The 27,875-nt window shown below is 43.9% G+C and overlaps 2 protein-coding genes across 2 annotated transcripts in view; one reads left to right on the top strand and one right to left on the bottom strand.

The window, feature by feature from the left end:
- The window catches only part of LOC310777967 (ATP-binding cassette sub-family C member 12-like), a gene marked incomplete at both ends in the record, with an annotated part of 450,252 nt that overhangs the window by 417,313 nt on the left and 5,064 nt on the right, over positions 1 to 27,875 (bottom strand). The gene's annotated exons all lie outside the window — the stretch shown is intronic.
- LOC310778750 (high affinity cGMP-specific 3',5'-cyclic phosphodiesterase 9A-like) lies at positions 97 to 27,554 on the top strand (the record flags this gene model as incomplete). The annotated part of the gene is made up of 18 exons (XM_083639203.1): positions 97 to 237; positions 1,897 to 1,952; positions 2,516 to 2,641; positions 7,531 to 7,616; positions 9,710 to 9,859; positions 9,957 to 10,011; positions 14,892 to 14,994; positions 15,486 to 15,628; positions 16,150 to 16,209; positions 17,432 to 17,609; positions 19,051 to 19,173; positions 20,529 to 20,621; positions 20,778 to 20,845; positions 20,961 to 21,063; positions 22,120 to 22,224; positions 24,197 to 24,343; positions 25,867 to 25,957; positions 27,520 to 27,554. The coding sequence occupies 18 exons, from the start codon at positions 97 to 99 to the stop codon at positions 27,552 to 27,554; spliced, it is 1,863 nt and encodes a 620-aa protein (XP_083495329.1).

Here is a 27,875-nt window from a genome sequence, read left to right as displayed (position 1 = left end):
AAACGTCCGTCCCAACTCACAGCTATGAGAGCGGGCGCTCTCTTCCTCCTCGGTTGAGTTGGGAGAATATAAATGCTACTTATCCCTCTTCAGGACATGAGAGAGGAGTCAGGCTTTATCCACAGGCTTGGGCTATCCAATCCCCCACGGCGGCGCGAGGACGGCACAGGAGGCCACAGCAGCGGTGGCCAGGTGCAGAGGCCCGGTCAGGTGATACCAGTATGCGAGGCGGAGAACGTCAGTGCCGGTGTCATGCCGAGTTTTGCACCCCCGCCGAGAATTGCACCCCCACCATATTTTGGGGCTGTTTTAATTTAAAAACACGGATGCAAATCTCGGCAGGTACAAACCGCCGAGATGTGCACCCCCCTCCATAAAGCCAGGAAAGATCGTAGGAAGAGCGTTCTCCTTTTATGGGCATGGCGGCACTTCTCCTACGGGGCGGAGGGAGGATCACCTAGGAGTCCAGGTTAGTCAAATACAGCGCCCCCCCAGACACAGTATACACCATACTGTACACCACTTATTGTCTCTGGGTACATAGTCACTTCCCAATCCCAACCCAAAGTCACCAATCAGTCTCGAACCGCAACATTTGTTCTGAGGGTAAGCCAATCGGAGATGGAGTAGAAGTGACATCACAAATTGTGTTTTTATAATACCACAGTTTAAACCTGTGTCAATGTTTAAAATGTGTCAATTTGAGAATAAAATGACACGGAATTAAAAAACTATATATTCTAAAATACACAAAATGCAAGGTCTGAAAGTATTTTGATACAAATGACATCTTATCTTTCTCCGTCAAATGACAAAATACACAAAAGTATTTGAAATATGTAATACTTTTGTATTATCTACGTACATAGATTCTAATTTTTGTTTACTTCAATTTGTCTTTTTTGCTGTATAAGCAATAACTTTTTCTTGGTATGTAAGTTTTTCTTTCCTTTTTCCCCCCTTTCCTGTGTATGAGCTTGTTTGTTTGTTTTGTTCATATGTTGTTGGAATGAAAATAATATATATATTTAAAAAATCAAACACGGGAATATCACCGCATACAGCACAGTGTGCACCCTTTGTTTTAGACTGCTTTCATTACGCAGCATTGTCAGATCAGATGGAGCTGTTACACTATACTGTCATACATATAGGTAAAGTATTGTAATTTGTTGTTTGGTAGCTATTGTCTTAAATTGTCTGCAGTATGTGTGTGTTGAGTCTGTATTGTTTAAGTTAATGTAAATGTATGCTCTTTATTGGCATAGTAAATGTCACTTTTTTGCTTGTCAAATTGAGGAAGGAGGTCATTTCAAGTGACCTCACGTCACCGTAGGGCAGCTGGGCAGCACACTGTGTTGATCCAGGCCTGACTAAGACATTCACCTGCATCTCAACATGATTTACAGCACAGCCACCTGAACACTCAAAGCCAAGAGCACAATAACAAGAAATGCATTTGTAATGGAAAATTATTGATCAAATGTCTATTGATTGATTAATTATTAGCTATGGCAATTCTATGATGTATTTTGTGAACTGTGTTCTTCAACATTGTAGAGGATTGCTGTACAGAGTTTTCCTGTGAGAACCTGTGTCTTGTTGTGGCTCTAGACTGGATTTGTTATGTATTCTAGTGAATATCAGATTAGCTACATGGCTGAATGGAAAGCACTGCCCTCCACGATGGGGGGGCGGGTATCATGGATTAGTATATGAACTGTTGTAAACAATGATTCGAGGCTCTTGTATTGTCAAATGTAGACAAGAGGAGACCTCTGCGCAGAGATGATTGTGGAAATAAAACCTCCTATGAACATTTAAAACGGATATCTCATTATTGATGAATCAGCAGGGCATTGCAGTGAATTTTTCCTCCACACATTCACCTCACAGGACACCTGTACAGCACAGGTACACTCATCACCTCACAGGACACCTGTACAGCGCAGGTACACTCAATTCAAGTCCAAAAGCACAATAACCCTCTAATTGTCCATAAATATATATGGAGCAGCAGTGTGCGTGTATGTGTGGGGCGGCAGCAGTGTGTGTCTGTGGGGGGGGCGGCAGTGTGCGTGTGTGTGTGTGTGTGGGGGGGGGCTGTAGTGTGCGTGTGTGTGGGGGGCAGCAGTGTGCGTGTGTGTGTGTGGGGGGGGGGGGCAGCAGTGTGTGTGTTTGTGGGGGGCAGCAGTGTGCGTGTGTGTGTGTGGGGGGGGCAGCAGCAGTGTGCGTGTATGTGTGGGGCAGCAGTGTGTGTGTGTGTGTGGGGGGGGGCAGCAGTGTGCGTGTGTGTGTGGGGGGGGCAGTAGTGTGTGTGGGGGGGGGCAGCAGTGTGCGTGTGTGTGGGGGGTCATACCAAAGACTATAAAAATGGGACCCATTTGCCTCCCTGCTTGGCACTCAGCATCTAAGGGTTGGAATTGGGGGGGATTTCAGAAGCCTATTTTCCTCACTTGTGTCTAAGTGACTCATCAGGAGTCTGAGATGATCTGTGTGTCTGTCTGTGTTTCAGCAGCAAGAGGAGGAAGCTAGTACCTACAAAAGACCATATAAGGCACCTGCAGGCTCTGATCACCAGCGAGAGTGTCTACGACGACTCTCCACCGGCTCCACAATGTCGCAGGATTACCGTTCAAAGGTAAAGAAACTGAGTACGCACTCAGCCAGTCGATCTGTTAGTCCACCTACCAACTAGGTGAAGAGGTTCCCAAACTTTTCAGACCATGTTACCACTATGTACCAAACCAAAATGCCCAAGTACCACTTCCCACTGCGGAAGATTCAAACATGCCATCAGAACGGCTAATTAACAACTAGGGAGGAACCGATTGTGAAATTCTGGGCCGATATGGATGTCTAAAATAACAATTTGGCCGATAGCTGTTTATTCATTTATTTTATTCTTATTTTTTATAGCTATGCTCTAGTTTTTTGCTCACCAAAGCACTGGAATTCCCGAGCCTGACTGGTACATTCAACACACCATAACATCATCAGATGTCCTAGGCGCACGTGGATGCATCACAATGTGATGTCTTCTTCATGTCTGCTTTTCAAATGGCCGATGAGATTTGACGCGTTAAATAAATGTCTTGCTTGTAGTACGTTACCTCCTCTTGACGTGTCACTGGAAACTGCATATCACTGGTGTTATATAAAGTCATTTCATAATCAATAATTGCATACACATAATTATTGGTATAAGTTATTAACTATGGTTGCATGTCACACATGGGCAGACACCATAATCATAAGTACCATTCTACAGACAGACGGCTAATCTGCTATCTCTACTGGCATTGAGAAGGTCACTGCGTTCTGCCACTGTAGAAGCAAGAAGCTAAACACGCAGAAGAAGACAGACATGGTGCCATCCCTCCCCTCTCTCTCCTCTCTGCCTACTGTTACTGTATAAGAATCCATGACAACTGTTGAATCTTCACTGCATCCATAATCCTGTGTATTATTATTTTTTTTTTTTTACCCCCCGATTTTTTATTCCATTTTATCCCCCATTAGTGCTCATTTGATTTCTCAATCCTGGTTGCTACTCCATCCTCTGCCGATCTGGGGAGTGCCGAGACTGATTCCATGCTTCCTCCGAGACATGGGCAGTCAGTCAGCCGCTTCTTTTCACCTGACAGAGGAAGCTTCACCGGTAGGACATAGCACGTGGGAGGTTCACGCTATTCCAACCAGTTCCCCTCCCTCTGAACAGGCGCCCTTAACGACCAGAGGAGGAACCACACTAGCAACCAGGATATTGCATGTTTTTGTGAAGGGGGTTCCTATATGAAGGAAACCCCCGGGAGGCACGGGGAGAACCTCAGCGTTCACCTCGTCCCCAGGTGGGAATCGAACCCACGACCTTCGAGCTGTGAGGCGATAGTGCTTACCACTGCACCACCGTACCTCCCCATAATCCTGTGTATTCTATACATACACAGCCTGACGAAGACCTGAGGTTGAAACGCGTTGCGTCCCCTGTGCCCTTGTTCTCTTTTGAAGATGTACTTTCTATTAACTGAATAAGTATAACTGTGCATTACTTCTTAATTAAATCCTTCTATAAGCATCAAGAAGCTCCTTTTTTCTATTTACTATTCTATACATACATCATGTATACTTAGATAATGGCAGTCCTCCTGTAATGCAGTTGACACAGGTATATGTTTTGGCTGAATACATTCTTTTAAGACAACTTATTGGTGCAATTTCCATTCCATAACAACGGGTCTCTCCCCGAGACAGTGAAATACGTCCCACGTTTCACCTTTATTTGAAAACAAACCAACACGTGCGCACAGCACCAGATGCCAGTCATGCTCTGGAGCTGGGTAAGCTACAGTTGTTCGAGTCATACCGCAAATAACCCACGCAACATTTAGCCAGCGCAAAATAGATGCGACACACAACAGACAAACATCTTATTTGCCGATTGGCTGATGGCAGTCAGCAAGGCTCTTGCATACCACCGGGTGGAGCCTCGCGTACGTACGGTTTGGGAATCACTGAACTAGGTGAATAGTGTGTGTGTGATACATAAATGTTCTCAGTATGAAGTATGTTATAACCATCAGCTCTCTTCCTCTGCCTCCTTCTTTCTCTCAGTGACCACAACATCAGACCCCACAGCACACGCACAAAGCCCCTCCTCTGCTCCACACCCAGAGAGCAGCCCCTCTGCAGACGGCCATGTCTTAAACTACACATGGGCAAAATACGGCCCGTGGGCGCCACCTGTGCGGCCCGCGATGGAATTGCATTTTTTTTTTTTTTTTATAACACAGTGCACCTGAACGCAACATGCAAGATACCCGCTGAATAAGTGTCCAAATGTTCATGTCATTCTGGCCAATACTCCACTTCTGTTATAGCATTTCAGTCTGGAATATGGAATATCTTTCAATAATCTTTATGACTAAAAGGCTACATTGAAGTATAAATTTTAATAATTAACTCATTGGTTTTGGATTTATTTAGCTTCAAGAGTGCATTTTTGTTCGTGTGACCCTCAACACAGCTGGCTTTGATCATCCCGGGCCACTTACTGATACTTATGCTTAAATTAATCCACTCATATTCTGGTTTATTTCAAGAAAAACATTTCGGCTAGTAATGGAAATAGTGGAAATTCTAATTGGCTGGTAACTTTAAAATCTAGCAGCCATATTGGCAGGTGGTCAAAAAAGTTAATTTCAAGCCCTGAGAGCAGGTGGTGACATAGGAGTGAGTGAGAAAAGGATCAAATATTGGTGGTTAAGACTGAATAATGACATCACAACTGTTAATTTAAAATGAGTTATTCCTCTAAACCTGGCTTCAAATGCACCAAATGTTTCGCGCTGGCGCCGTTCGACCCTCAGCAAAACCTGGTAGCGAGGACATTTTTTGTGGCCCTCTCTATCATCAAAGTTGCCCATCCATGGGTTACGGCATGACAATGGCTGGGTTTCCCAAAAGCTTCTTTGCGCAAAGAAGCTAATTCAACCCTTCTTAAGGCCCCCTTAAGAAGCAAACGCGTTTCCCAATTGCTTCTTTAAGAAGGCATGCGTTTCCCAAAAGCTTCTTAGCGCTAAGAAGCTTCTTTGACCCTTCTTAAGGCTCCCGTAAGAAGCCAACGAAGCCAACGCGTTTCCCGATTGCTTCTTAGCCTAAAATTATCTTCCAATTATCCTCCGTTAAGAAGGCTGCGTTTCCCAAAAGCTTCTTAGCGCTAAGATGATCTTTCGTTAAGAAGGTTTTGTAAGAAGGGTCTGGAGCCTTCTTAACACCTTCTTAATGACAAAACACTGGCAGATCCAGCCGCGTCAGGCAAAAGGAGATACTTGTGTCCACTGTTCCTCTTGTGTTTTTCCCATTTTCCTTTCTTTCATGTACCCTTTAGTGTTTAAAATTAGGGAACACTTGAAAATCTCCCCTGTATGTATGGTTACTTGTGTTTTAAATGTTTTACCGTAGGCTATATTCCTCTAATCAGAATGGATTCCTTTTATAATGTTGTGGATTTATATAGCACCTTTCACAGAACCCAAGGTCGCTTAAATTCTGTAGTGTTTCTCTGTTTTGTTGTATGCTGTGTATATAAAGCAATTTGAACTGCAGTCCATGTCTGAAATAAATAATGTTTAATAAAGTTTAACATGACCATGATTAGGTGTTAACAGTGTTTCTCAACCACTGAGTCGTGGCCCACTGCTGGGCTCAGAGTGCCATCAAGTGAGCCGCTCCAGTTAAGATGCTTCTTAAGAGCCTTCTATTTTTTTTTATTTTTCTCGACTGTTAAGAAGGCGTTTGGGAAACACTTCTTTGGAGCCTTCTTAACTCCTTAAGAAGCTTCTTAACTCCTTAAGAAGCTTCTTAACTCTTAAGAAGCTTCTTTGTTGGGAAACTCAGCCAATATTTGTTCGGCCCCCGGCAACAATCTGGGTTTCTCATGTGGCCCCCCATGAAAAATAGTTGCCCACCCCTGCCTTAAACCCTCACCCATCAGGCCTCCATCTGACCCAGGTAAGATGGCTGCCATATGGTCCCATTCCAGAATAGGAATTATCTGACATGTCCCCCCTACTTTTATATCTATGGGTTCAGTGACTCTCTCTCTCCCAGGTCTTCCTGGAGAGGCGGAGCTAGTAGCTGTCAGTCAGGATCCCTTTGGCACGCTCCTTCAGACAACACTCGATGATTTGAGGAGCGCAGTTCAGCTGATAGCCAGCCCTCAGAAGAGCTCTAAGCAGGGCATTGATGTTCCATCTTTTGGCCACTTTGTCACCCAACGCAAGCAAGCAGTTCCCTCCAAGCGAAGGATTGGTCGCGCATCCCCAGCAGACCACGCCCCCCCAGCAGACCACGCCCCCCCAGCAGATGGCCACGCCTTAAACCCTTACCCACTAGTGAGCTCAAGGCGGGCTGAAGGATTTGAATACAGTGCAACTGACCAGTGTTGGGGGTAACTCATTACTAAAGTAACATATTACATGTAATATATTACTTTTAGCAGTAACTCAGTAATATAACTTATTACTTATGGGATTTCAGTAATATTATACCAGTTACTTTGTCAAGTAACTCAAGTTACAAATTGAGTTACATTTTATTAAATCAAAGCACATATTTAAAAAAGATATAATCATTTCCTAATCAAACTGTCTGTTTTTATGCAAATAACCACTATAGATGACAATAACAAAGGAAAAGAATAACATTTAGAATTTTGGATTGTTTACACTGACTTCAAGGCGGTTGAAATCATTTTTCGGGGGGGTTCCGGGGCGGCAATGTCATTCTGCTGCTGCTGTTGTTTTGGTAAAGGTAATGCAAAAGTAGTGTAATAAGTAACGAGTTACTCTACACAGAAAGTAAAATTGTAAAGTAATGTATTACTTTCAAATGAAAGTAACTAGTAATATGTAGTATATTACATTTTGAAAGTAACTTGCCCAACACTGCAACTGACAGACATGACTGTCAAAGTTGATATGTTTTGTCTTAATATGCAATATTCATGTTGTGGTCGTGGTGGAGCAGCCTCTGGAGGGCCCAGTGGCCAAACCTCAGCCACATGAACCAACAGCGCCCTCTGCTGAGAGTATACACCAACTTCAGCTCTGCAGGTACATAGTATATTTCACGTTGATTATTGTAACATTTTCATTATTTGTTAGCAGTTGCAAATATGTGTGGTCGGTGTGTGTGTTATATATATATATATATATATATAACACACACACACACACACACACACACACACACACACATACACACACACACACACTGCCATAAGGACACTGAACTCTATAGAGTCCGACCCCCATATATCTGCTGCTATGACTGTATTGTGTATTGTTATTGTGTTTTATGTATTACGATGTTCAATGTTGGACCATGGCTTACGTATGAACTGTACTTAAAACAAATTCCACCAGCCTGGCTGTGTGGTCATTAAAGAATCTAATCTAATCTAATCTAATCTAATACACATTATGTATATATATTTATGTATGTATGTATGTATGTATGTATATTATATATGTGTGTGTGTGTGTGTGTGTGTGTGTGTGTGTGTGTGTGTGTGTGTGTGTGTGTGTGTGTGTGTGTGTGTGTGTGTGTGTGTAAAATGATACTAGATAATGGGACATTTGCTTATCATAAATTTGCCAAAACTCTCCCAAATGTGTTTCCTGTTGTTCAAGAAGAATGCTTGATCTGTCTTTACTAATTAAACCAACTCCACCATGTAGGTTTCCTTGGGAACATGGGATACATAGGGAAGAGTTCACTGATATACTGTATACTACTACTACTACTACTACGGTAGTGTCATTTAACAGCTTTCATGTTGACATGTGAAAAGGAGAACACACCCTGGACAAAATGTGTAGCTCAGCCACAGCACAAGCCGAGGATGGACTGTGTTGGCCTGAGCTGCAGAGAGTGATGCACAAGCCGAGGATGGACTGTGTTGGCCTGAGCTGAGGAGAGTGATGCAGCTGCCACTGACAGCTCTTCAGTCTGTCTTCAGCTGTCTGTCAGCTGTCAGTGTGTCTTCAGCTCTTCAGTGGTGTAGTGGTCCTTGGAGAAGTGGGTAGATGTAATTGATGCCCCGTATAAACAACAACAATTAGGTGACCACAACCTGAAGATTACTGAATGTAGTTCATTGATACAAACAATTCAAACAAACCCATTTGAACCCAAGTAGCTGCCAAAATAATGGAAGCATTCCACAAGTAATTGAGGGATGCGATAAAGCAGGCCGAATTGCCCCCCCAGTGTGTGAATGTTTCTCTCTTGACATACAATAACAGGTTTTATTTTGAAAATCGACAGGATGTTTTATTTTATTATTCTCGTGAATTCCTGCCCAGCGCGATCTGCTCTGTGCTGCTTGACGCAAAACTCAAAGAGGGAAGGCAAAATACACAGGGTGCATATGTTTAGCAGAGCACGATTTCAGACGGACAAGCCCGTCTTTATTGTCACACGATTACAATCAACACATGCACGGAGGGCCACAACACACACATGCTGACGGTGGCCGGTGAAATTTGTCCTCTGCATTTAACCCATCCTGGCTTGTCCTTTCCTCCGGAGGGCAGGCCAGGAGCAGTGGTCGCTTTCTCGTACAGCGCCCGGGGACCAACTTCGGATGTTGTCGTCACTGGTCGGATGACGATGACGATCTGATCTTCTGCATGTTTTTAATGGGGGGGGGGGGTTATATACGGAGGAACCCCCCTGGGGGAGCACGGGGAGAACATGCAAACTCCACACAGACAGAAAGGCCCTTACGACGAGATACCCCACCTGGGCAGTAGGCACTGAAGATATGGGGGGGAACACAACCACAGCGCCCACAGTGTCCCAGGCGAGAATCGAACTCAGGACCTTCTGACTGCGAGGCGACAGCTCTACCACTGAGCCATCGTGCCCTGCAGAGCGGAGAGCCGCTTCGGGGGGGGGGGACCTGTGTCCATGTCTGGTGGACACAGGTGTGATATACCCTCGTTAGTTTACAAAATCAATTTCCCAGTGTTATGAATTGTTGATTTTTTTTTTCTGTGACAAGAACACCTGTTTGGAGTGTTGATGGGAGAGTTGTTTGTCCACGCAATTATCTCTAATGAACTGACCCATTGGCATTATAGTGGCACACTGGCATAGTGTTGGTTTTGAATCGTCAACACTGTGGGCTTGTTGTTTCCAGACCTGTTCCGCTCTGCAGCCGAGGCGGGACCCCACGACATCCTGAAGCTCTACAACCCCAAAGGCAACATCATCAACATCTCGCCCCACCTTGAGCCCAACGGCCCCAACTCCTGCTACAGGCTGGAGGTGGTGGCTGCCGAGTGCGACAGTGAGCCGTTGCGTATCTTCACCAGGGAAACACCGTAGTCACAATTTATTTCTGAACATTTTTTGAGAATCTCTCCCCTCCCGTCTTGTCGTTGCAGGTGTGGAGCTGGCTGTGGTGGCACTAGGATTTGACCTCTCGTCCATGGAGAAACGGTAGGCAGGGAGGAGAAAGAAGAGAAAAAGAATCCTCTTATGATTAGGGCTGGGTATCGCCACTGACTTCCCGATACGATACGATTCCGATACACAAGGTCCCAAGTCGATACGATTTCCGATACGATACGATTCGATATCGATATTTTAGTTACAATACCAGTTTTGCTTTGATAATGGAAGAGATTCTCAAATAACTAATGCTGTAAATTGTACAAGGAACCCTCTAACCTGTAGCCTGTACTACGAAGCTAGTTTAATGCCTTATCCGAGTAAGTTTGAGTTTAAACCTGGTTTAGCCGTACTACAAAGCAAGTTAACTTTCAATCACCATGGCAACTGACGCTGCAAAGCTAACCTGGTCGCGACCAGGTTAGCTTAGAGGATAAGATCAAAATCCATGAGAGACCCATATAATATCGGCTCTCTGGAGTCACTCACCATTCATAAGATCGCCATATGAAAAATAGATTGCAGTCAACTGAGAATAGAACAAGCAAAACATTCGTGGCTCTGTAGGCTACATAATTAAATTAAGCCTACTTACCACTTTATGTCTTAACAGCTCAACGATGCGTGGAGAAATATGATCACTATTAATCACCGCGGCGCATATCATGAACGGACCCTCAAATGGAGTGAGGGTGATATTCTCCTACATGCCAGAAAAGCCTATACATATAATATAAATATGGGATAGCCCCAATACTAAATATGCAGGCTATTCTTGCATCTTTCAGCTGGAACTGTGTCCTGTAGGCTGTATGCCAATATATGAGCAAAAATAGGCTAGTTTTTATCAATGATAACTATGCCCGCATCGTCTCAATTCAGTTCAGCAGTTTTCTCTTTTATAGTAGGCTATTAGGCTTTATACTAGGCTATTTTATATATGAATTATTCGATCAGTGCAACCACACACATGAGTGATAGAGATCATTATTCATTGAGCATGCGTTTCTAAATCTATGGTCTAAATAGGCTTACAGATTGTGGAAATGTATAGACTGAGATTACACATTTACATTTGTTGCTGCTGTATCAATGCAGCTGTATCAGACAGAAATCGCTGATCAAAGTAAATCAAATGACTGATGTGAATACAAGCTGCTGCTTTAGACAGCCCTTCAGCAGACTATCCAACGCGGATTTTCATTCTGACATTAAATCGCGGATACATTAAATATCCGCTAAAACTCTGATCATGCACTGCGCTTTCATGGAACGAGGAAATGGGTGTGGAAATGGGTGTTGGCGTGGATCAACTCAGCTGTTCATAATGTGATTGGCTAGCGCACCTCTTTCGCGTGGACGCGCGCCTGTGCACGACGAAAAACGTGCGCGTGCACAGGCAGATCCCAGCTTCAGTTATCGACTACAAAACCAGCGTCGTAGGCCCAATTCCAATTCGCCCCCTTACTGACTCAAGCCCTTAGAGGCGCGTTCACGTGAAGGGAGTGAGGGTTTAGGGATGTCCCACGGTGAAATCGCAAAGTGAATGAGGGCTCAGAGTGAGCCCTTTCTGCCCCCTTACCGTAAGGGAGCAGCTATGGCCACTTACGGAAAGGGAATTGCCCACAATGCATAGCGTTGTGAGGTATAAAACGGGGAAGGCTGCAAATATCTGTCAAAAAAATAAAAGAACACACGCGCGAAACGAACGCGGTGTTTGCGACTGCGCTGGAATGCCTTAATTGACAATGAAACATTACATTAATAGGGATTTCAGATTAGACAAAAAATATTATATCAGAGGAATGCAAGTACCGGTAGTTATTTTACACAATCCTAGAATAATCATCAATCATTTCTATTACAATTGCAATCCACAACTTTTTTGATGAATGAGAAATAGTTTTACCGAATCTGTATTGTACAGTATTGACATTGTGTATAATGTTGGGTGACATGTCATTATTATGCTTATTTTAATTATAATTACACATGTTGCAGATTGCAGATTTTGCAGTAGACACAGTAGCTACATTTATTTTTAAATTACCTGTTGTCCACTCTGTAGAGCCAGAGCCTGGATGAGAACAGACTCATCAGGGAGTCTATCCTCAAACACCTTAGGCGTCTTGACAATAAACAATATATAGCGAGCCCCAAACCTGCCAGAGTCAACATCATCTTGTCAAGTGCAAAGGGCTCTGCTGTCCCAATCCTCCTATTTATCCAATGTGGATCCCTTCCACACTTGATGACTCAACCACTTTCAGATGGCAGCCATTAGAGGGACTGAGGGTTCAGGGCTTGAGTCTTTAGGGGGCGGATTGGAATTGGGCCGTAGTATCCTTAAACTAGATAGCTTTGATCCTGTTCAGTCAAACCAGATCAAAGGGACTTATCGCGGATCTGTTAAACTAGCTTCGTAGTACAGGGCTCTGGTGCATTATTACAAAATATTAATATTTACATTAAGAATTGACCATAAAGCAAGCAGTTACATCATGTAATTCCTTTTTATTTAAACATGACCAACATAGTCATTCAACATCTTATCTTTCTTTACAGTCTTCTGTCTCTTTAAGCCAAACAAATTTAGATTTCCACTATACAACAGAATCATTGAACAGCAGCATGTTGTAAACAGTGTTTCATAAAGTATAAACGCTTTGTAAATAAAATAAAATAAAATAAAAATCAGCTCATGAAAATTTCCAGTTCACAAACATTATAGTGCAAACAGATTTGAGGTCTGTACATCTGGCTCATGGTGCATGCACAATGCACATGTAGCCTACAGTATTTATGTTTTTGTTTCAACTACAAACATAAATAAAAGTCAACTTGACTAGATATAATCTAGGGCCATTAGAGCCTTTGAAATCGACAAACATTGCAAACATTTGGATTGTTTTGAACTTGATTGAGTTATATGCTGCTCAGCATACAGCCATTATGACTTTGAATATTGTCCTTATTCGCTAACCCTGGACGGTGCCATATTGTTGACATACCGTCCTGCACGCACAGCGCTACTAGTAACAGCCTTATTGTCGTTTCTGTTCCATTACAAAATAGCGATGGGGATGACGGCAATAAAAACCCCAGAGTTGTTGTTTGTATGCTGCCGTTAATGCCTGTAATAATAAACAAACAAAAAAACGAGTTGAACAGACTTTGGTGTGAGGAGCTGTCAGAAAGTTTCACCTGTCTCTCCTAACTATCCACCCATCTCCTGTGCTGCTGACGTACCCTCAGTCTCGCTCCCTTCATGTCTGTGGACGGTAGAGATAGAAACAAACCACGGGGACTTTATTGCTGTCATTACTACAGCCGTGTATAACGCAGGTCACCATCCGAACACAACAGGAACGATACAGGTAACTCTAACGGCGGCTAGCTTCCTATAAACGCTGCTCTTACACACTGTAGCTGTCACTTGAGAGCTGCAGCGCTATGTCAACAACATGGCGGTGGTCGGCGTGACTGAGTTACGTCAATCGAATAAGGTCTACAGTAGGGCTGGGTATCGCCACTGACTTCCCGATACGATACAATTCCGATACACAAGGTCCCAAGTCGATACGATTTCCGATACGATACGATTCGATATCGATATTTTAGTTACAATACCAGTTTTGCTTTGATAATGAAAGAGATTCTCAAAGAACTAATGCTGTAGATTGTACAAGGAACCCTCTAACCTGGTGCATTATTTAAAAATATTAATATTTACATTAAGAATTAACCATAAAGCAAGCTGTTACATCATGTAATTCTTTTTTATTTAAACGTGACCAACATTGTCATTCAACATCTTATCTTTCTTTACAGTCTTCTGTCTCTTTCTTTACAGTCTTCTGTGAGAAGCCAAACCAATTTAGATTTCCACTATACAACAGAATAATTGAACAGCAGCATGTTGTAAACAGTGTTTCATAAAGTATAAATGCTTTCTAAATAAAATAAAACAAAATAAAATACAGCTCATGAACATTTCCAGTTCACAAACATTATAGTGCAAACAGATTTGAGGTCTGTACATCTGGCTCATGGTGCATGCACAATGCACATGTAGCCTACAGTATTTATGTTTTTGTTTCAACTACAAACATAAATAAAAGTCAACTTGAAACTATGTTTTAACTACCACACACAGCCTATAACATTATAGCCTATGTTTATAAAAAAACAAAAAAAATGCATTTTAAAAGATCGATACTGGGATTTATGTATCGATACTTGTTCCTTCACATGAATATCGATTCAATATCGATATATAGATTTTTTTTAACCCAGCCCTACTTATGATGCAAAAAAGAAAAGATGTAATACTTGAAGTGGGGCGTCCAGGTAGTGCAGCAGTAGATTGCCTGCCTACCAATACGAGGGTCGCCGGTTGGTCTGGCATGCATACAGGCCCAATTGGCCGTGTCTGCGGGTGGGAAGCTGGATGTGTCCTGGCCGCTCCACTAACGCCTCTTCCTGGTCGGTCGGGGCACCATGCTCGTGGGGGAGGGGCACTGGGGGTAATAGCGTGATCCTCCCGCGCGCCACGTTCCTGCCGGTGAAACCCCTCGCTGTCAGGTGGAAAGAAACAGCTGGCTGCACATGTATCGGAGGAAGCATGTGCTACAATGCCTACCACTCTCCCCAGATCGGCAGAGGGGGGTGGAGCAATGACTGGGACAGCAGGGGAATTGGCCAAGTACAATTGGGAGAAAAACGGGGAGGGTGGGCTTGAAAAAATGAAGTGAAAATTAAAAAAAAAGCGCAATACCAAAAGAAACTTAGACAACACATATGTTTTGGTTATGGCAGTATCCGTTTGTTCTGGGAGGAGACTTATAATCAACTATTCTTAGGGTGATGCTCAACTCAACAGAATGAATGTGCAGTTTGTGCACCATACCAACACTGTGTTTGTTCAGACTGCAGGGCCTGGAGAAGCAGATCCTGGTCGAGGCCGGGGAGGCTCCTGCAGTCGTGTATGAGATGAAGAAGCAGGTGGATTCATTCAGGGAGAAACTGGAGGTAGATTCAAATTATTTCTGTGCTGTTAAAGCTAACATTTTTGAGTATATATAATAATACATGGTGGTATAAATATTTGCATACAACTCAAGTTTATTTTATTTATTTATTTTTATTGGACTTTCGTTTTTGAGTTAATTTCTAATCTGAAAAAATAAAAATGTTTTGTGGATACAATTTTCCTCTTTGCAGTGATTCCAACATGTAAATGGAATATGTGTGGTTTGAAGTGTTTTTTTTCTTTCTCTATTTATTATTATTATTATTTTTGTACATGTATGTATGCTCTTTTGCATCACTGTGCCTACCTTCAGATGAAGCAATTTGATAATATTTACAGAGGAAAGGGATGACATCATCCTTCCCCTCACCTAAATCTGAAGAGGTGTTCTGGGAATTCAAACTAGCAACCCTCCGGTGACAAGCTGCCGAAGCCGGCTTCCCTAACCTCTGAGGCTGAGCTGATGGTTGGTACTCCCTTTCCCTTTCAGAGCGTGGAGCATCTGAGCTGGTTGGGTTTGTTCAAGGAGCTGTCGGAGGGCACACACAAGCCTTCGCCCTTCTACCACAAGAGGGCGCTACGCAAAACCAGGGAGGAGTGCGAGCACGTGCGGGACAAGTTCCTCCAAATGAGGTATAGGTGCACAACATGCAACACGTGCTCAGAACTCCTGGTCATTTTAATGGCTCTAATAGAGAGGCATTGGCAAAGTGACCGCCTACTTCCTGCTTCAGTACTCACTGTACCAGAGATTTTCATCTGCCATTTATTTTCCCATAAACATTTTGTAAAATGCTTATAAAAAATAGTTTCACTGGTTCAAACCAAACGGTTCAGCTAACGCTATAATCGGGAGAGACCATAGAACCTTTCACTCGGACCAAAACTAAAAAAAACAACACAGAAAAAATATTTTCTTCAAACCCGCATTTTTTTACGTTTGGGTCTGAGTGAAATGTTATGCGATCTCTCCTGTTTCTAATACATCTGTACCGTTTGGTTTTTATACCAGTAAAACTCTTTTATATGCATTTTACGAAATGTCTATTGGGAAATAAATGTTGGATGAAAATGGTACAGTGCTGAAGCAGGAAGTGACGTTCACTTTAACTCTCTATACCTGTGCTTTTAAAGTGTGTTTGCTGCCTTCCCAGCTCCCTGGAAGTATCAGAACAAGTGAGGCAGTATCTAAAGACTCCAACCTTCGATAACTGGTGAGTTTTGACTCGTATGTGAACTCGTGGTCTTTCCTGAATAGAGGAATTGTTGGCGCCCCCAAAGAGGTTTTAGCCACACCCCCAATTACCCAAGACCCCCCATATGTTCCCATGCCTGACATATAAAACTTGCAGTGGGGAAGGTCCCTTTTTTTAAACACAGCTCCAGTTTCTCATAGTCATCCAAGTAAAAAAAAGAAAGTCTGCATAAATAGAGGACATTTAACTAAAGAGCACTTCCCTTGCATCATCATAGAGCAATAGAGCAACAAGTGAGTCTCCTTTTCAATTTCATCTAAATCACATCGTAAACAGAGTCTATCTACTTCAGGTGGAGCATTAAACCTACCAGTCTCTATTGCTAAGAGAAGGGTTCCAGAGCGTAACTGGGCACACAGAGATCTTTTTCGTCTGTCCAAGTCAAACTTCACATAGGGCTCTACACTGTAACTGTCTTTTATGAGACGATAGGTTCTTACTTTTGATTTATCCCATAAGTCAACAGACCGTTTCACCTTATGCAAAATAAACATATTACTTATAGTCTCTCGGGTATCACATAAAAGACAAGTCGTTCGAATAAAACAGTACAGGTGGTGTTTGATAATCATCTGCAATCTGCATCCGTTTTCAACACTCTCTAGATACGGAGGTGGTGCTAGCTGTCTGTGTGCCTGTGTGATCACGGAGGAGAAAACAGTGCCAGCAGCACCTGCTTGTTCAATAGAAGCACAGGAAGAGAGAGAAAGAGACTTATAAGGGTCGCTCGTGTCCGTCAGGCACCTCTGATGCATCTCTGAAGAGGTTAAAGGGTCCCGCGCGCTTTTCATCTGACCGACGCACTTATCTCAATACGAATAGGCCCGCGACGTGCGGACCAATCAAAAGAAGCTCTTCACGACAGGCCTAATTAACGCACTGTGTTTGAAGTGTGGGGCTCTCACGTGACGTGACGGGAGGAAGCGTGAAGTGTGGGGCTCTCACGTGACGTGACGGGAGGAAGCGTGAAGTGTGGGGCTCTCACGTGACATGACGGGAGGAAGCGCGCGTTCACTCAGGTTTGGTTACTTCATTGATTCTTTCCATTCTTCGCGAGCGTTTTAGGCAAATGCAACTGGTGTGTGTGTGTGTGTGTGCGTGTGTGTGTGTGTGTGTGTGTGTGTGTGCGTGCGTGTGTGTGTGTGTGCGCGTGTGTGTGTGTGCGTGTGTGTGTGTGTAGGCAGTGGGAGGATGCAGAGATCATGGTACTCCTGCAGGTCATGTACACGGACTTAGACTTCACAGCCACCTTCAACATCGAGCCAGAGGTGCTGCAGCAGTTCCTGTTCCAAGTCTACCGCCGCTACAACAACATCCCTTTCCACAACTTCAAACACTGCTTCTGTGTCACCCAGATGGTGTGTGTGTGTGTGTGTGTGTGTGTGGGAGGGAGAAGGTTTTAGTAAGGGCAAATCATGGAGAGGCCCTGGTACCTCTCCAATCATCACATCCTTGATGGCTAATTGGTGAAGGAGGTGTATGGATTAGAGCACTGACGATGTGTGGAAGGTCAAGCTTTGACCTCAACACATCTTTGAAGTTAAAGTCAGTCAAGCCATTGGATGCCGTTTGTTAGCCGGCGGCTAGCAGGCCACTTCTGGCGTAGTCTGGCTGCATGGAAACAGGCTGCTGGTATCAGCTCTGCCATTGGTGGCGACCAGTTCAGTCGGCAGCGGAAGAAAATCCCTTTCCGCTCGCTACGAGCTCTGCCATTGGCTCCGACCCGCTCTGACTGACCGGCTGCGACCATATATGGATTTCCTTTCCGCTCCCTCCGTGACGAATCTGTCCATCTCCAATGCCTGCGCCGCTGTGAAACAACATCATCAACAGTGACTACGTTTACATGCACACAATATTCCGGTTTTTGCCCATATTCGGAAAATGACAATATTCAGACTAAATGAATAATCCACTAATATTCCCGTTTACATGCAGCCGTAGCTCGCCCTCCCCGACACGTGAGGGAGGGGGGGGGAGAGAGAGATGCAGGTAGGCAGAGTTTTTCTCTTGAGAATAAACAGAGGATCACTTGGTCCATTTCAGGAGCTTGCTGCTGGAAAGTTTGGCGTTGCGATTATTGGCACATCAAAGTCCTTCATAAAGTAGGCTTAGTAGCCTACGTTATACCTCGCAGGCTCGCAAGCACTTTGGACTTCCGTGGGCACCAATCGATGTTTCTCATCTCCTCCCGATCAGAAATGTGGGCTTTTCTTTTCGCATGCCAGAGATGACGGATTATATTATATGATTATATCGCCTCTTCTAGCGCTTTCTAGCACTCATCAGTTGACCACAAACAGGCAACATGCGTCGCAAACTGCGGTAAAAACCCTGATTGAGACCATTGATTGAGACGCATATTCCGAATGCGCTGTATACATGATCAAGGAATCCTCCGAAAACCCGAATAATACTGGAATAACCCAGATGTCTTAATCGGAAAATGCTAAATTCGGAAAAAGGCCAAATTCGGAAAATGCAACTGGAACATGACCCTTATCAAATTCAGAATATTGTCATTTTCCGAATAATAGTGGAATATAGTGTGCATGTAAACGTAGTCAATGAGACTCCCATTGTAGGGAGAGAGTCTGGCAAGCGAGACTACTTCTGGCATAGCTGAAGCCAGGGCAAATGCTTGAAATGTCATTGTATACTTTGATGTAGACATACGATGTGTTGCTGTGGGCCGCAACAACAGTAGTGGTTATTTGATTAGGAGACAAAACTATTTTAATTTGTTTCAAAACCACAACCTCTCCCACTCACTATGTGTTTTTCTTGTTCTGTGAGCAGATGTACGGTTTGATCTGGCTGACTGACCTGAGGAGTAAGATGGACAGCATGGACCTGCTGACCATGTTGACCTCTGCAGTCTGTCACGACCTCGACCACACAGGATACAACAACGCCTATCAGGTTGCTGCATAGGTTTCCCTCTGGATAACAACCTCATTCAATCTGGATGTAGCATATATGATATGGCATTTTTACTGGCATGCTCTATCCCACTAGGCCTGGGATGGGTGCCCCCTGTGTGGCCCACGCTGGAATTGCAAAATAATAATAATAATAATTACAGTGCACCTGAACGCAACATACAAGATACCCGCTCAATAAGTGTCCAAATGTTAATGTCATTCTGGCCAATACTCCACTTCTGTTATAACATTTCAGTCTGGAATATGGAATATCTTTCAATAATCTTTATGACTAAAAGGCTAAAAGTAATCTCACGTGTAAGAAATGACTGTTCTACATTGAAGTAGAAATTTAAATAATTAACTTGTTGGTTTTGGATTTATTTAGCTTCAAGAGTGCATTTTTGTTCATGTGACCCTCAACACAGGCTTTGAGAATCCCGGGCCACTTACTGATATAGCCTACTTATGCTTAAATTAACCCACTCAATATTCTGGTTTATTTGAAGAAAAACATTTTAGCTAGTGGAAATTCTAATTGGCTGGTCATTTTAAAATCTAGCAGCCATATTGGCAGGTGGTCAAAAAAGTTAATTTCAAGCCCTGCAGGGAGAGCAGGTGGTGACATAGGAGTGAGTGAGAAAAGGATCAAATATTGGTGGTTACGACTGAATAATGACATCACAACTGTTCATTTAAAATGAGTTATTCCTCTAAACCTGGCTTCAAATGCCCCAAATCTTTCACGCCGGCGCCATTCGCCCTCCAGCCCTCAGCAAAATCTACCCCTCTGTTAGCGAGGACATTTTTTTGTGGCCCTCTCTATCATCAAAGTTGCCCATCCCTGCTCTAGGCTGTACAGAACTGCTGTATACAGGATTATTACCTCTGCCAAGGAAGTTATGTTTTCAGTGTCGTTTGTTTGTTTGTTTGTTTGTTAGCAGGATTAAGGAAAAATGACTGGGCCAATTTTCCTGAAACTTGGTTGAAGGGTGTAGCACGTTTTTTTTTTGTTTTTTTTGCAGATCCGTTTCCGGTCAAGGACGGGGGCGGGGCTAGGGTAAAGGGGCCGTAGCTATGGATAGGATGGTCATAGAGAGTTGGGGGTTGGAGGGGTTGGGTACGGGGAGTGGCTGGGGGGGGACCGGCCGTGCATGGGTCGGGGCTAGGGTTTCCGATCCGACTCACAAAATGTGCATATCATGGCAGACTGGAGTATTGGCCTTGCCGGAAGGTCTGCGTTCTCCAAGTGCACTTCTACTTATTCAAATTTATACAGTAGAGTCGTGCTTCATTCTCCAGCTCAGTAATGCAGGTTCAATTCTACTCAACGCTGTTAAATTGATCTTTCAGATAAATGCTCGGACTGAACTTGCTCTGCGCTACAATGACATCTCTCCGCTGGAGAACCACCACTGTGCCGTCGCCTTTGAGATACTGGAGAAGGTACGGCTTGGTCAGCGAGGTCACACGTCCTTGTATGTGACGTTTGTTCTGTTCAGAACGTATGAGGAGGAGTTTGTGCTGCGGGCAGTAACAACGAACAGAAGTCTCTCTCTCTCTCTCTCTCTCTCCCTCTCTATCTCTCTCTCTCTTTTCTAGACAGAGACCAATATCTTCAGAAATCTGACCACAGAACAGTACAAACGAATACGGGAGGGAATCATCAAGTGAGCTCATCTCTGTCATTCTCTTAGCATGCGTGCAATTCAGCAGTAACAGCGCCGCGACATACGCTGCGAGCGAATCATTCTAAGAGTGTTTATTCTCTCTTCATTTTGGCAGATGCATCCTGGCCACTGACATGACAAGACACAATGACATCCTCAATAAGTTCAAGTCCATCCTGCCTGTTTTTGACTTCAACAACAAGGAGCACAGAGATGTGGTAAGACTAGAGGACAGTAGATGTCAACACAACGGAACATGATCCATAGGATCAGTTTGGAGAGGCATTGGGAAGGAATATATCATAAGTTATAGCTGCTAAAACTCAGAGCAGAGAGAGTCTGCTGCTGCATGAGGTATGTTATGTTTCATTTAGATTTCCTAAGTGGAAAATGAAGAAATGTCAGTATTGTGGTTGGGAATCAGAAATGGAATTTTTATTCAATTAGAATTTGATAAGAGTGAGATTGACCTATCGTTGTAGAATGGAATTGAATCAATACATTCTTCTCCCGCACCTCTACTGAGCCACGATGTGATGGTGACAACTGGAGGAAAACCCACTCGAGATCAAAATAATTGAGCCGAGAGTCAAGAGAAGTCATCTTACAAAAATGTATTTAGCCACACATATCTTTGCAAAAGCCATGTGCAGAGAGACTGCCCCATGATAATTTGATAGGAATACAGAAGAATAGGAATTCATAGTAGCAGGAGGGTTTGTGAGGACAGTGTCGGAACAACAGACAGTCAAAGATCTTATAGTGAGAAGAGAGCACACACACAACATGTTATGACTATCCCAGAGAATAACATGATCAGGGGCAGAGAGCAGAGAGAGGGGCCAATGCAGGAGCCCAACAAGGACACAGCTGTGTGTGTCAGAGTGTCTCTCTGTCTGTTAGATTTGATCTACCGTACTATGGATCTCGTGTGCTAGATTCTTAAGCTCTCCCGCTATGCGGCCTCGCCCGTACTGCAGCTCACTGAGCTGCCCCTGCAGCTCGCATTCCCGCATTCGCAGCTTGCCCGCTGCGCAGCCTTACCCGCAACTCGGCTGCTGTGTGGCCAATGAGACCAGCATCACTGATGATGTCATCAGTGGGATTCATGACATCACTGATGATGGTTCCAGCTTTAAAACTCGTTATATAAGGATCTATCGAAATGTCTATGGAGAAAATGAATGCAGAACTTCCGGGGCAAATGACGTCACGAAAAGTCACGTGACTGTTGAGCTCTTGTGTTTTTTCCCCTGCTATACATGTATGTGCAGCTGATGATGATCCTGATCAAAGTGAGTGACATCTCCAACGAGGCGCGGCCCATGGAGGTGGCTGAGCCCTGGCTGGACTGCCTTCTGCAGGAGTTCTACAACCAGGTAACTGACTGCTGTTGCATGGAGAGAAACAATACAACCAGGTAACTGACTGCTGTTGCATGGAGAGAAACAATACAACCAGGTAACTGACTGCTGTTGCATGGAGAGAAACAATACAACCAGGTAACTGACTGCTGTTGCATGGAGAGAAACAATACAACCAGGTAACTGACTGCTGTTGCATGGAGAGAAACAATACAACCAGGTAACTGACTGCTGTTGCATGGAGAGAAACAATACAACCAGGTAACTGACTGCTGTTGCATGGAGAGAAACAATACAACCAGGTAACTGACTGCTGTTGCATGGAGAGAAACAATACAACCAGGTAACCGACTGCTGTTGCATGGAGAGAAACAATACAACCAGGTAGCTGACTGCTGTTGCATGGAGACAAACTATAGTGTTGCAACACCAAATGACCAGTTGAAAACTGTTATCCCTCCTCTAAGGATTGTGTCCATAGTGTTACACATGACCTGAGCATTTTGTGATTTCATAACAAAGATGTCTGCATCGCTCATTTCCACAAATTATTGATGATTTATGTGTGTGGTTTATGTGTGTGGTTTATGTGTGTAGTTTATGTATGGAACGAGATTAGTGCCAGTAGAAAAAAACAGTTGACCTTGAGTTGGCACACTCATAACCATTGAATTCATTCAATAAATTCAAATCTTGAATTTGTGAGGCACCATCTCAAATTGAATGCAATTACCTGAAAATGTGGTTTTCCCACGTCTTTTTTTAATTATTATTATTATTATTATTATTATTATTATTAGCTCTGCCAAGGATGTTGTTTTCACTCCTTTAATTTTTTTTTAATCCGTCAGCAGGATATCGCAAAAACATTTCAATTGATTTTCATGAATTTTTGAACAATTTGTTAAGATTTTTGTGGTGATCTATTTCCACCATTAGAGACGATTATTATAACTGATATAACATCAATTTGAGGAATTGTACAGTGTTTGGTGGTGGGGGTTGCACTTTTGGGGCGGCTGTAGCTCAGGAGGTAGAGTGGGTCATCCATTAATCGCTTTGGATAAAAGAGGTTGGTGGTTCGATCCCCGTCTCCTCCAGTCTGCATGTCGAAGTGTCCTTGGGCAAGATACTGAACCCCAAATTGCTCCTGATGGTGTAACAGCACCCTGCGTGGTAGCTTGCCGCCGCCATTGGTGTATGAATGTCTGTATGAATGGGTGAATGTACCTACTGATTGTAAAGCGCTTTGGATAAAAGCGCTATATAAATGCAGGCCATTTACCATTTTACCATTTATCATTTTGAGGTGCTTCCTAGTTCAGGATGAGCCAGGGTTCAAAATTAGCACCAGCCAAATGCTGGTAAAATACAGTATGCAAGTGGCTGGTAGATTTGCTTCACTCCCCAGCCCAAAATAAAACAAACAAACAAACAAACAAAAACAATGGTATTCTATTCAGTGGCAGGTAAAATTTGAACATTTACTCTGCATTTGGCCAGTGGGGGAAAAAAGTTAATTTTGGACCCTGGACTGAGAGCTCTTGAGACACAGATGGACTTTTGTTCTGGTATATGATGACTGGAAGGCAACACGCTCTGATGCAATTCAAATACAATCTCTGCTGCTGATACTAATATTTCCAGAAGTTAAGAGGTGTGTCTGTGATGAACCACAATGCAATCTTCCTAACAAGATTCCTAAATTGGCTGTAACATGTACAGTATATTGTGCCATGCCATTTGTGTCACTACATAAAGAAGGGTGACTTATATTTTGTACCACTGTTTGCAATGAATGATTGACTCTACTTGGCCATTTCATACTTGAGAATAAAATATCGTTCTATTCTATTCTGGTCTGCTAAGATAGACAAAACAGTATCATAGGTTAAAACATCACAATGATTATACAAACCAGCTCTACATTCCATCTTTCCTGCATTATCGCCAATCCGGTCCTTTCTTGTGGTCCGTCTGTCCTCAGAGTGACATGGAGAAGCTGGAGGGTCTTCCGGTCACCCCCTTCATGGACCGAGACAAGGTGACCAAGCCTTCATCTCAAACAGGATTCATCCGGTTTGTCCTCTTCCCCCTGTTCATCGAGCTGGCCAACCTCTTCCCCTGCCTGGAGGTGATTTATTGATTTCATCATTTCATCATTTCACAGAACCTCATTACTGTATTACACACAGTGGGAGAACAGTCCGTCCCTTCCTGAACAGAACCTCATTACTGTATTACACACAGTGAGAGAACAGTCTGCACCTTCCTGAACAGAACCTCATTACTGTTTTACACACAGTGGGAGAACAGTCCACACCTTCCTGAACAGAACCTCATTACTGTTTTACACACAGTGGGAGAACAGTCCACACCTTCCTGAACAGAACCTCATTACTGTTTTACACACAGTGGGAGAACAGTCCGTCCCTTCCTGAACAGAACCTCATTACTGTATTACACACAGTGGGAGAACAGTCCACACCTTCCTGAACTGAACAGAACCTCATTACTGTTTTACACACAGTGGGAGAACAGTCCGTCCCTTCCTGAACAGAACCTCATTACTGTATTACACACAGTGGGAGAACAGTCTGCACCTTCCTGAACAGAACCTCATTACTGTATTACACACAGTGGGAGAACAGTCCGTCCCTTCCTGAACAGAACCTCATTACTGTATTACACACAGTGGGAGAACAGTCTGCACCTTCCTGAACAGAACCTCATTACTGTTTTACACACAGTGGGAGAACAGTCCGTCCCTTCCTGAACAGAACCTCATTACTGTTTTACACACACAGTGGGAGAACAGTCTGCACCTTCCTGAACAGAACCTCATTACTGTATTACACACAGTGGGAGAACAGTCCGTCCCTTCCTGAACAGAACCTCATTACTGTATTACACACAGTGGGAGAACAGTCTGTCCCTTCCTGAACAGAACCTCATTACTGTATTACACACAGTGGGAGAACAGTCCGTCCCTTCCTGAACAGAACCTCATTACTGTATTACACACAGTGGGAGAACAGTCCACACCTTCCTGAACAGAACCTCATTACTGTATTACACACAGTGGGAGAACAGTCTGCACCTTCCTGAACAGCACCTCATTACTGTATTACACACAGTGGGAGAACAGTCCACACCTTCCTGAACAGAACCTCATTACTGTATTACACACAGTGGGAGAACAGTCTGTCCCTTCCTGAACAACCTCATTACTGTATTACACACAGTGGGAGAACAGTCTGCACCTTCCTGAACAGAACCTCATTACTGTATTACACACAGTGGGAGAACAGTCCGTCCCTTCCTGAACAGCACATCTTCCTGAGGAGTCGCTCGCGTGCTGGAGGTTTCATCTCAATATTAATGAAGCTGTTTGTCATCAGATTTTTAAGCGGTGTAGCCACTTCTATAAATGAATTTGTGTGTCTGTCTGTCTGTCTGTCTGTCCGTCCTTCCTTCCGTCTGCTATGGCACAGACCGTCTGTCCTGTGGGCCCCAGTCCCACAATGTCCTGTGGGCCCCAGTCCCACAATGTCCTGTGGGCCCCAGTCCCACAATGTCCTGTGGGCCCCAGTCCCACAATGTCCTGTGAGTGTCTGAGTGTGGAATGTTTATTTTCTATCTTCATCAATCCCACAGCAACACATCATTAACCCGGTGCGGAAGGCTCTCGACTACTACACAGAGATGGAGAAAGCACTGGAGAGGGAGAAACAGAACCGGGCCCAGAGTGAGAGACTACTACACAGAGATGGAGAAAGCGCTGGAGAGGGAGAAACAGAACCGGGCCCAGAGTGAGAGACTACTACACAGAGATGGAGAAAGCACTGGAGAGGGAGAAACAGAACCGAGCCCAGAGTGAGAGACTACTACACAGAGATGGAGAAAGCACTGGAGAGGGAGAAACAGAACCGGGCCCAGAGTGAGAGACTACTACACAGAGATGGAGAAAGCGCTGGAGAGGGAGAAACAGAACCGAGCCCAGAGTGAGAGACTACTACACAGAGATGGAGAAAGCGCTGGAGAGGGAGAAACAGAACCGGGCCCAGAGTGAGAGACTACTACACAGAGATGGAGAAAGCGCTGGAGAGGGAGAAACAGAACCGAGCCCAGAGTGAGAGACTACTACACAGAGATGGAGAAAGCGCTGGAGAGGGAGGAACAGAACCGGGCCCAGAGTGAGAGACTACTACACAGAGATGGAGAAAGCGCTGGAGAGGGAGAAACAGAACCGAGCCCAGAGTGAGAGACTACTACACAGAGATGGAGAAAGCACTGGAGAGGGAGAAACAGAACCGAGCCCAGAGTGAGAGACTACTACACAGAGATGGACAAAGCGCTGGAGAGGGAGAAACAGAACCGAGCCCAGAGTGAGAGACTACTACACAGAGATGGAGAAAGCGCTGGAGAGGGAGGAACAGAACCGGGCCCAGAGTGAGAGACTACTACACAGAGATGGAGAAAGCGCTGGAGAGGGAGAAACAGAACCGAGCCCAGAGTGAGAGACTACTACACAGAGATGGAGAAAGCGCTGGAGAGGGAGAAACGGAACCGGGCCCAGAGTGAGAGACTACTACACAGAGATGGAGAAAGAGCTGGAGAGGGAGAAACAGAACCGAGCCCAGAGTGAGATGACAGCCAAGAGCAAGGAGACACCTCTGTGCACACAGAGCATAGCTGACAGCCAAACAGAGGCTGAGCTCCATACCTCCAAAGCAGCCTCACAGTGAAGTATGGAGGCTGGTACACTTATGACCTGCAACAGCCAAGACTGTGTGAAATGAACATATTGTGGACGGTTTATCTGGAGATTGTCAACATTTACATTCATTTAGATGTATCTGGCCTGTGTAGTAAATGATTCTATTTGTACTTTTTCTTGTTTGTTCGTTGAGCTCGGCACAGAGAATGCTCTCCTACAGGCTTTCCATGTAGTTTTGGTGGATGCACTATTGAATGTAATCCTCAGCAGGGAAGGATTTATGACATCACTGATGATGTCGCTGATGATCATGGATGAAATCACAATTGCTTCTGACATCACAATTCTAAGAGGCAAAAAGGGGAAAAGACATCATATGAAATTGAATCAAAAATACACACACATATAAACTTGTACAAGCAATGATGGTTATGCCCCCATCAAGCAGGGTTGAAAGTGCCATAGTGCCCATGTCTACAAGTCCCAGTCCCAAGTCTCTTCAAAAGCCATGAAATTATTTCAAACAAAAAGGTGATGTTGATCTGATTCTCTCAGCATTTCATGGTCCTCTTTGTTTCTCCACTTTTTAGCTGGTCCACGACTAGCGGCGGTTTTTGAACAGTAAATTCTGTAATATGGGAGGCCATGATGAATATTAGGCACACTCATAGTTACAAGATCCCATAAAATGCTGTCAACATTTTTTTGGGATTTCCTTCTTAAAGTGTTTTTGGTTCTTTACTTAGGCTGCTTATCCACCATCTTAACCATCTTTGAAGAGATCATTTGCAAAAAGTGAAATGCCATTCTTAAAATGAATAAACACCTGTTTGATGCTCCCTGGAGTGCACATAAAACTATATTATTGTGGTGATTTATGTGAAGATTATCAGGTGAAAGTTTGAATTATGATTTACAGTATTATACATAATATATATATATATAT

Source organism: Poromitra crassiceps (assembly GCF_964638095.1).
Source record: "Poromitra crassiceps genome assembly, chromosome: 6".
Lineage (NCBI taxonomy): Eukaryota > Metazoa > Chordata > Actinopteri > Beryciformes > Melamphaidae > Poromitra > Poromitra crassiceps.
Note: the sequence above shows the minus strand (reverse complement) of the source record. Positions and strands in the feature narration are given on the sequence as shown.